Raw genomic sequence first — 10,920 nt, 5'->3', positions numbered from 1 at the left:
CACACCCTGATCTGTTTCACCTGTCTTTGTGATTGTCTCCACCCACCTTCAGGTGTCACCTGTTTTCCCATTAGTCCCTTGGTACTTATTCCTGTGTTCCCTGCTTCTCTGTTGACAAACAAGAAGACCTGGCAAGACAACCAGTGTGGTCTTTTCACCTGTTCTCCTGCTTTTTCCTTCACTCTGTTTTTGCTAGTTCTCCCGGTTTTGACCCTTGCCTGCATTGACTCTGAACCCACCTACCTGACCATTCTGCCTGCCGTTCTGTTCCTTCTGGACTCTGACCTGGTTTTGATCTTTTGCCTGTCCATGACCATTCTCATGCCTACACCTTCGATTATAATAAATATCAGAGACTCAAACCATTTGCCTCCTGTGTCTGCATCGTGCCCTTATAGAATAAACACATATGGCCATTTTAATAAACTCAATTTTCTCCATATCATTAGGTACTTGAATCACAGTGTTAGAGTTTGGCTTGCCTGTGATTAACATTTTATTATATGTTTCTGTGTGTACAGTAAAGAGTTTCTTACATTTCTTTCAGAAAGTATACACAATCCTAGACTTTTTCCACATTTTGTTGTGTTACAGCCTGAATTTAAAATTGATTTTTTTGTCACTTGCCTTACACACAATAAACCACAATGTCAAAGTGGAACTATGTTTACACATTTTTATAAATTAATTAAATTAAAAGATTAAATGTCTTCCGTCAATAAGTATTCAACCCTTTTTGTTATGGCTAAATAAGTTCAGGAGTAAACATGTGCATAACAAGTCACATGTTGCATGGACTCACTCTGTGTGCAGTAATAGTGTTAAACATGATTTTTGACTGACACCCTCATCTCTGTACCCCACACAATTATTTGTTTAGGTCTCTCAATCAAGCAATGAATTTCAGACACAGATTCAACCACAAAGACCAGACCAAGGAGGTTTTCCAATACCTTGCAAATAAAGGCAACTATTGGTAGATGGGTAAAAATGTAAAAAGCAGTATTCCTTTGAGCATTGTGCAGTTATTAATTACACTTTGGATGGTGTATCAATACACCCAGTCAATACAAAGATACAGGCGCCCTTCCTAACTCAGTTGCCGGAGAGGAAGGAAACCGCTCAGGGATTTCACCATGATTTCAACTTTAAAACGGTTAAGAGTTTAATGGCTGTGATATGAGAAAACTGAGGATGGACAAACAACATTGTAGTTACTCCACAATACTAACTTAATTGACAGAGTGAAAAGGATGCCTGTGCAGAATAAAAATATTCCAAAACATGCATCCTGTTTGCAATAAGGAAAAAAGTAAAACTGCAAAAAATGTGGCAAAGAAATTAACTTTTTGTCCTGAATACAAAGCGTTATATTTGGGGAAAATCTAACCCACCACTGAGTACCACTCTTCATATTTTCAAGCATGTGTTGGTAGCTGCATAATGTTATGGGTATGCTTGTCATTGGCAAGGACTAGAGTTTTTTTGTTGATAAAAAAAAACGGAAGAGCTAAGCACAGGAAAAATCCTAGAGGAACACCTGGTTCAGTCTGCTTTCAAATGTACCTTTCAGCAAGACAACCTACAACCCAAGGCCAAATATACACTGGAGTTGCTTACCAAAACAACATTGAATGTTCCTGAGTGGCCTAGTTAGTTTTGACTTAAATCAACAACAACTTGGTTGAAGAGTTTGTTAAAGAATAATGTGCAAATATTGTACAAACCAGGTGTGCAAAGCTCTTAAGCTTGTTCACACTGCAGGCCTTAACGCTCAAATCAGTTTTGTTTTTCAAATCCGTTTTCAACTACTGACTGTCCAAACAGCAAGTTACAATTGACCAAATTGGATGTGTGTGTGTTCAGACAGCAGTCATTTGCTGACATGGCTACACTATTTGTCATAGTAACAACGGGTGTATGTGCAGTGGTGTAGGCTGATTGGTGGTGGTGCCTGTGCTGATGTAGCAAGCTAAGGTGACAACAATGCTTGCCAAGGACGTTTCCCAGTTGTTTTGAATGTTCAAAATCATAGTGTAAGAACACATTTAAAGCCTCAAAGGATAAGATGATCCAACTTTCAAAACGAGTCCTTTTTTGGCGAGCCCCAGCAGTCAACTAGCTAGTTTACACAGCTGTTTAGCTTTTTAGCACATTCACTTATTTGTATGTAAACAATGATCAAGCTAGTTAGCTAACATACCACATGTGTTTGTCAAATTGTCAGAGCAGCCAGCAAGCAACAGGATATGCTGAATAACAGTCTAAAAATCATTTGAGGGAAAGTAATCAGATGTGACGTGTCTGAACTGTCAAATGACCAGGAATCAGATTTGTATCCGACTGACTTCAAACCAACCTACGAAATGTGGCTTGAAATATCAGATTCCGTGTGCTTTTTGGCTGTTCAGAATACAGGAAATATAACAGATTCTAATGGATATGCAAAGAAATGTGATTTGATTGATTTCAAACTGCCAATGTGAGCACGGCTTTAGAGACTTACCCAGAAAGACTCTGCTGTAATGACTGCCAAAGGTGATTCTAATATGAATTGACTGAGAGATGTGAATACTTATTTAAATGACATATCTGTATTTCATTTTAAATACATTTGAAACAATTCTAAAAACATGTTTTCACTTTGCTATTATGGGTTATTGTGTGTAGATGGGTGAGGAAAAATATCTTTAATACATTTTGAATTCAGGGTGTAACACAACAAGATGTGGAATAAGTCAAGGAGTATGAATAGTTTCTGAAGGCACTGTATGCTCTGATAATGCAACCTCTACAAAATCAATGCGTCTCTTATAGTTTCACATTGTTTTTATGTCATATTAAAAAACTGACAATTACTATAAGAAAAATACAATATTTGTATATACATGTTCAGGTATGAGTTTATGGTTAAGGATGGGTAGCACTTCCCACTGGACAGTTTAATTAAATACAGCTATGCCTTTGGTCTCCCATCTTGGGTTTTAACCAAGCCAAGCCCTGCTTAGTTTTGATATTTGTCACGAACTACTAGCAATGCGAATGAGAATAATTGTTGAGAGATCTCCATTTAATAATGATAATCCTCTCCTTCTACTCCCCCTCCTTCAGGTTTTCCCCTTTCTCCTCCTGGCGGCAGACTTTGATTCATTCTCAATAAGTGTGACGTTGCGTGCTTCAATTATGTCAGACAGTGGTATGCAAGTGCTTGGAAATACCTTAGAAGGCATAGCTTACATGTCTCGTATGTTTTTTTTATACAATCCAAGCAAAAGCTAGTTATTACTATGGTCCAAGTGTTTTAAAAATCAAAATGTCCCATGTACTGTAAATCTCCCATATTTGTTGTGTGTATTATTGCTGTGAATCCCCCATGGCTGTAGCAAACATTGCCACTAAGCAATTGACATATTCAGCCACACACTGTTGGCTGTTTTTATACTGATGTACGTCACCATGTCACCGTTTTTAGAGACAGTAAACCTAGGCTAGAACAAGGACAGGGTTGTAATCATTAGTCCAAACAGTTGTGCAAATAAAACGAGAGTTTCTAATGGACAAATGCAGGTATGTCCCCATTCTTTTTACAGTCCGTGTAGGTCCCTCCGTTTCGTTCCATTTGCTTCCATTTGAGAAACGTTTTGCAACAGAATCGGCGTAGTGAATATAATAAAAATCAAATTAATACGGCCCAGCTGAATATTTACCTTACTGATGTGATGTAGATGGAATCAAGTAATTAATTGTATTCTACAATATTCTTGCTAACACACTGTTCTTTATAAACAAGTCTGCTCTGCGTTTGAAGGATACTGATCATATGAAATGTGATGTGTAATAAGCAGTACCGTAAATCAAAGAACAGCGCGCATCGTTTTTTATTTAACCGCACCCTTTAACTATGAAGCCAACCAATAAGATCCTTAAACGGAAGTGAACAGTGACCAATAATAATTTAGCCACTTACCGTTTTAGTTATTTAGGCGTTTGTTAACACCGGGGAACTCAAAATATGACTTATTTAACTTCCCAGCATCACATATTTACCCCCAAGTGGTGTTTAATTCGTGTTTGAGAAAGCACTTGTTGATATATGTTATCTAGGTAATGGTATTTAGCTAGCTGCTAAGAATGGCTAACTGTAACGATATGGGTTTTCACACTCAAATAGCCTCCATCATGGAGGTTCTAGCGAATACAGCCGTGGCAGAGATCTGTAAACTCGTAGACGACGACTATGCAGTGTTTCGTTTGGAAATAACTCAAAGCCAGAAAGAAAACCGGTCATTGCGGAGGAAACTACAGCTACTGGAACTGAAGGTGGCACGGGAACGCCGTCCCAGTAGTGCCAAGATCCTCGAGCGATACAGAGGAATGGCAAGAGGTACATTTTGCAGAAGGCCGAGGCTGCTGTCGCCCGGTTTCCCATGTGTTCAGATATCTTACCAATAATTGGGTCTTGGTCAGTTTTTGGATAGTATCGAAAAATTCCCATTATTATTTAGCTACCCATCTTGCGCAAAGACACTATCGTATTCTAACCAGATGCGCGATACTTTTGGATAAAGAATTAAAGCAGTTAGCGCCGCTGCCACGAATAAACGTTCATAGTTGTTGTAACCTAAATATATTTTGGGGATGCTTACAATGTTTATATTATAGTTTGACCAGACACTAATAATATATTTGGTAGATATCTTTGTAAAATATCTATTTAGGATGCATCACTTGTTAGCTAGAATGCTAACGCTCATTGACATCTGCTGTAGTAAAGTTAGCCAAAGAGCCATTTTACCTTTTTGAAGTGTTTTGAAAAAGTGTAATGCAGTTGATTTGTGATGAGACAACCAATACATTAAAAAGGTCCAATGCCGCCGTTATCTTAATATCAAATAATTTATGGGTAACAATTAAGTACCTTGCTGTGATTGTTTTAATTTGAAATGATAAAAAATAATAGATTCTTAGCTAAGAGCAATTTCTCATGCAAGGATTTTGCTAGGACTGTCGGAGTGGGGAGAGAAACAGATTGGTCTAAAGGAAAAATCCACCCAAAACCACTCATTCCTATAATTTAATATGTGAGAACAATATTTGTGAACAAATGTTTCATTTTCCCATTATAATAAGATTTTGGTAGCAACATGTGAAAATCCTTGTGGAAATCTGTTACAGCTCAAGTGGACTACAAAACTCAAAATGCAATGCTCTCTCTATGGGCTGGCTAGCTAGGTAGCTAGCTAGTAAATGTAGCTACACACAATAATACCAAAGTCAATATCATGTGAAGTAGTTAGTAAACTGTAAAATCGCCTAAACAAACTGCACTATCATTTTAGGAGTCTACAATCTCACTTTGTTAAACCTCCAGATCGTTGTGCCTCAGAGTGGAGTCTGACAAACATCGGCACCATGCAATGCACACAAAACTGAAGAGGCAGACAAATAGGATACATTTGGTAGACCCTTTGTTAAATTACAAATTTGAGCGAAGACAACCTCACGCGTTTACATCTGACAGTATTGAAATCTGACATGCATGATATAAGATTTCGCAATCTAAAAGTCGTAGTCCTATTAACTTCCAGTGGAGTAACAGCGGCTTTATTGCAACGCAAAATCATACTGGTCGAATTCCTGCCTGCTTGAATGGCAATAGCTCAGATACACATAAAAAGATGCAGGGAATGGATAGAATATCGCCCAGAGATGCACAAAAACAATATTACTTTCAAAATGGGTTAATCTTTACTTTGACTAATGTTACCAGGCAGGCCAAAACTCCATCCCACCAAAACAGGCTGAACATTTCAGACGGTCTTTTCAAACAGCTCTTACACTAAAAGGGATTATCATAATTTTCACAAATTTACAGTACCATTCTAACCTCAGTGTGGATATACAGTACCAGTCAAAAGTTTGGACACCTACTCATTCAAGGGTTTTTCTTTATTTTGACTATTTTCTACATTGTGGAATAATAGTGAAGACAAACTATGGAATCATGTAGTAACCAAAAAAGTGTTAAATCAAAAAATATATTTTAGATTCTTCAAACAGCCTTGCACCCTATTGGCATTCTCTCAACCAGCTTCATTAATAATTATTTTCAAACAGTCTTGGGAGTTCCCACATATGCTGAGCACTTGTTGGCTGCTTTTCCGTCACACTGCAGTACAACTCATCCCAAACCATCTCAATTGGGTTGAGGTCGGGGGATTGTGGAGGCCAGGTCATCTGATGCAGCACCCCATCACTCTCCTTCTTGGTCAAATAGCCCTTACACAGCCTGGAGGTGTGTTTTGGGTCATGATCCTGTTGAAAAACAAATGATAGTCCCACTAAGCGCAAACCAGATGGGATGGTGTATTGCTGCAGAATGCTGTGGTAGCCATGCTGGTTAAGTGTGCCTTATTCTAAATAAATCACAGACCGTGTCACCAGCAAAGCACCATCACACCACCTCCTCCATGCTTCACAGTGGGAACTACACATGCGGAGATCATCCATTCACCTACTCTGCGTCTCACAAAGACATGGCGTTTGGAACCAAAAATCTCACATTTTGAATCGTCAGATCATAGGACAGATTTCCACTGGTCTAATGTCCATTGCTCGTGTTTATTGGCCCAAGCAAGTCTCTTATTATTGGTGTCCTTTAGTAGTGGATCTTTGCAGCAATTTGACCATGAAGGCCTGATTCACATGCTCTCTGAACAGTTGATGTGGAGATGTCTGTTGAACGCTGTGAAGAATTTCTTTCGGCTGGTAACTGTAATGAACTTATCCTCTGCGGGACTTATCCTCTGAGTTGACTCTGAGTCTTCCTTTCCTGTGGCAGTCCTCATGAGAGCCAGTTTCATCATAGCACTTGAGGATTCTTGCGACTGCACCTGAAGAAACTTTCAAAGTTCTTAATTTTCCAGGTTGACTGACCTTCATGTCTTAAAGACTGTTGTTTCTCTTTGTGTATTTGAGCTGTTCTTGCCATAATATGGACTTAGTCCTATTTTTGATAAAAGACCATCTTCTGTATACCCACCCCTACCTTGTCACAACACAACTCATTGGCTCAAACACATTAAGAAGGAAATCATTTCCAGAAATTATATATAACAAAGAAAAAATATTATTTTTGACTTCACTGGGCCTTTAAACAGGACATTCATACAAGGCTTAAAATCCAATTATGATACAAAAGTAGTGTGAAGTAAAAATATTTACATATTTCATAATTGTATGTTTGTGTATTCTGAAAACTCCCACGTGTTCAGTAATCAAATTGCACGCATCATCTTTGTGGCATTGTTTGCAAACACAGAAAGAGGTCTATACCACAGTAGTTAACCTAACCACCTCTTTTCCCCAATCTTGCTCTCAGGTGAAGGACATCTCACTGGAGGTCACAGGGGCTTTGTGAAGCCAGTGGGACACAATACATGGAGAGATGACCAACCAATCACTGTTGATGAGGGGAGTGGAACCTCAACCCAGCATGTTATCGTGATAGAGGTCAGTGCAGGGCTCTCCAACATTGTTCCTGGGTGGCTGCAGTCCTGTAGGTTTTCACTCCAACCCTAATCTAGCGCACCAGATTCTAATAATTAGCTGGTCAATAAGCTGAATCAGGTTACTTAGATTTGGGGTTGGCGTGAACCTACAGAAGGGTATCTCTCAAAGGACAAGGTTGGAGAGCCCTGGCTTCATTTAGTGTTGCATTACAGTTACTTTGTAAATCAAATGTGGCCCATTCATTTCGGAAAGGCATCCTTCAGCCATTCACATGTACATCTACCATAGGGGAGCTTGTGAGACTTCCCTAAGACATTGTTATCCAATTCTACTCATGTACCGGTAATAACTTTCTCTCTTCTTGTTAGTCTGCAGAGGCTGCAGGTCCTGGGGTGAAGCTAGAGGGGTCTGAAGGAGAGGAGGACCCACGGCACAGGAGAGACATCCAGACTGGAGTCGAGGACCCTACCACCGCCGCAGCGCAGCCCAGGACTCGACGCAGCATCACGGAGGTCAGTGGAACGCTGACCGCCGTCCTCAAGTCAAAGACAGACACCAAGACTTTAACTGTAACTCATAGTCTCTTACATACAGGACATGACCACATATCAGACCCCGGTCTGGGGAGACTGGTCTGTCCTCCTGCTTCCAGCTCAGACTATTTACCGGTATTTCACCAGAGCCAGAGGCCTGTTCATTCCCGTGGGGATGGAGACACGTTAGATACTGGTGGTGATGATCCTACTTGTTCTTACACTACAGAGGACCTCAACATGCCCTTGGGTTTAGAGACACAGGCAGATCTGTCTATAGGGGACTGGAACCAGTACAGTAGTAGCGTATACTCTGAAGGGTACTTAGATAAGGAAGGGGAGGGGCTGGTCATAGATGAAGTGACTGTGAAATTGGAGGGTGATGTCCCTCCCACATGGAATGCAGATCACCTAAGAGAAGGCCACTCGCAGGGCAGAGATTTCTTAGACTACAGGGAAAGCTTAGAGACAAATCCAAATGTTGCGACCCACTCCCCTTTACACACGCTCAGAGAGCACAACCCTGTGTCCACGTCGATGGGGTCTTCTGATTCACACGGCCACATCCTTTTCGATCAGGTATTGAACTCAAACAGGGATAAAACCCAGGCTTGGGGAGGGGGAGCAACATCTGGCAATAGTAAAGAGAAACGGTTCCTCTGCATGTTCTGTAACAAAGGCTTCAGCTGCCCCCAGAAGGTGGAGATCCACCAGAGGGTCCACACAGGAGAGAAACCATTCAGCTGCACCCAGTGCCACATGCGCTTCACCGAGGCTGGCACCCTGAAGCGGCACCAGAGGGTCCACACAGGGGAGAAACCTTACAGTTGCCCCCAGTGTGAGAAGAGGTTCTCCCGCCAGGACAAACTGAAGAGGCACCTGAAGGTCCACACGGGAGAGAGGCCGTTCGCCTGTACGCACTGCGGGAAGAGGTTCTCAGAGAGGAGCTACCTCAGAATACATCAGGAAAAAACCCATTCCACTCTAACATAGAAAGTAACCATTCCATTTGATAGCTTCTTGATCAAAGCCACATTGAAGATAGACTTTCAATTTCTGCAACAACTAAGAGCGTTGGAAGTGCAAGGCCCAGACATTGGAATATACACCGTGTACAAAACATTAGGAACACATGACATGGACTGACCAGGTGAAAGCTATGGTCCCTTATTGATGTCACCTGTTATATCCACTTCAATTAGTGTAGATGAAGGGGAGGAGACGGGTTAAAGAAGGATTGTTAAGCCTCAACACATTTGAGACATGGATTGTGTATGTGTGCCATTCATAGGGTGAAATAGCAACCCAAAATATTGAAGTGCCTTTGAACACTGGATGCAAATGACATCCAGCCAACTTGACACAACAGTGGGAAGCCTTCGAGTCAGCATGGGCCAGCATCCTTGTGGAATGCTTTCGACACCTTGTGGAGTCCATGCCCCAACGAATTGAGGCTGTTCTGAGGGTAAAATGGGGTGCAACTCAATATTAGGAAGGTCAAATCAAATTGTGTTTGTCACATGCGCCAAATACAACAGGTGTAGTATAGACCTTAACACTTATTTTTCTTAACTGCATTGTTGGTTAAGTAAACACTTTTAAATAACAAATAATAATTAAAGAGCAGCAGTAAAATAACAGCAGCGAGGCTGTTACTAACCAGTGCGGGGGCACAGGTTAGTCAAGGTAATATGTACATGTAGGTAGAGATAAAGTGACTATGCATAGATGTATAAACAGAGTAAAAGAGTGGGTGCAAATAGACTGGGTAGCCATTTGATCAGCTGTTCAGGAGTCATATGGCTTGGGGGTAGAAACTGTTAAGCCTTTTGGACCTAGACTTGGTGCTCTGCTTCCACTTGGTGCTCTGCTACCGCTTGCTGTGCGGTAGCAGAGAACAGATGTACCTAATGTTTTGTACACTCACTGTATAAGACATGTATAAGCCTAATGCATCTTTCATGACTTCCATTGAACTACCTATTTTTTTCCCCCCAATATTCCTTTGTGAAAATGAATGCAATTCATCAGGTTCATGCAGCTCTGTAGTTGAGACAACGTGTGTGTGGTTTTCATAATGGTGTATTTAACTTTTTTGTTTAATAAACACAAAATGGGACTTAAGTCTGACTTTTGTTGAGATTCTCTTTTGTATACATCACACAGACTTAAGTCACCCTATTCTGTGTAAACCCGACAGAGCTTTATAACCAATATACACTTACTAAATATACCTACACATTACCACACACTAACAAACGCCTACTGTACATGTCAACATAGTTTAGTTAGGTTTGACTTAACCACATATTTATGGCCACCATGATGGGTTTAACTAGAATGAAGTCATTCTGTAACTACAGTATATGACTCAAATATAGTGGGGATAGGTAAACACGCATACTTGCGAACATAAGCAACCATTTAAGTTTCTCTGGCTCAAAATGCGTATCAGCCAATTAAAACTGTTGATTTACTTGCACGTGACAGAGCTCTGAATTGTAGCTGAGATGCATTCAGTTCGCTTGAACGTTGAACGCTTTGTACTGAACGACACGTTTCCCAAAAACGTTATTGTACGTTGTTTAACAGACTGTTTGGTGGGTGTGGCTTGAAGCAATGAGTGACTTATTTAAAAAGGGCAGTGACCATGCTGACTGCGTTCCACAACCCAACCCTTCCTCGTTTTTTAACTGGTCCTTCAGTACAGCATCGTTCCGTTCAACTGTACGTTCCAGAATGTAAAAACGTAGTGAATGGAGCACTGGTCCCATCAGATAACATGGCACACGTTAGCCCTATGCTTATCTCACCAGGTGGCAGATTATATCCTGTAACAAATTCTTCATAAGATCTATAAAGATCATACTTTAAA

At 40.6% G+C, this 10,920-nt stretch overlaps 1 protein-coding gene across 1 annotated transcript; it reads left to right on the top strand.

Annotated features, from left to right (window-relative positions):
- The first annotated feature begins 3,936 nt into the window (after nt 1-3,936).
- LOC135574050 (zinc finger protein 34-like) lies at nt 3,937-10,169 on the top strand. Its single transcript, XM_065024850.1, has 3 exons — nt 3,937-4,384; nt 7,382-7,512; nt 7,881-10,169. The coding sequence occupies exons 1-3, from the start codon at nt 4,132-4,134 to the stop codon at nt 9,036-9,038; spliced, it is 1,542 nt and encodes a 513-aa protein (XP_064880922.1). The 5' UTR covers nt 3,937-4,131; the 3' UTR covers nt 9,039-10,169.
- The last annotated feature ends 751 nt before the right edge of the window (nt 10,170-10,920 follow it).

Source organism: Oncorhynchus nerka, linkage group LG11 (assembly GCF_034236695.1).
Source record: "Oncorhynchus nerka isolate Pitt River linkage group LG11, Oner_Uvic_2.0, whole genome shotgun sequence".
NCBI classification, from domain to species: Eukaryota; Metazoa; Chordata; class Actinopteri; order Salmoniformes; family Salmonidae; genus Oncorhynchus; species Oncorhynchus nerka.
The sequence above is the reverse complement of the archived record's forward strand: the minus strand, read 5'-3'. Positions and strand labels throughout refer to the sequence as shown.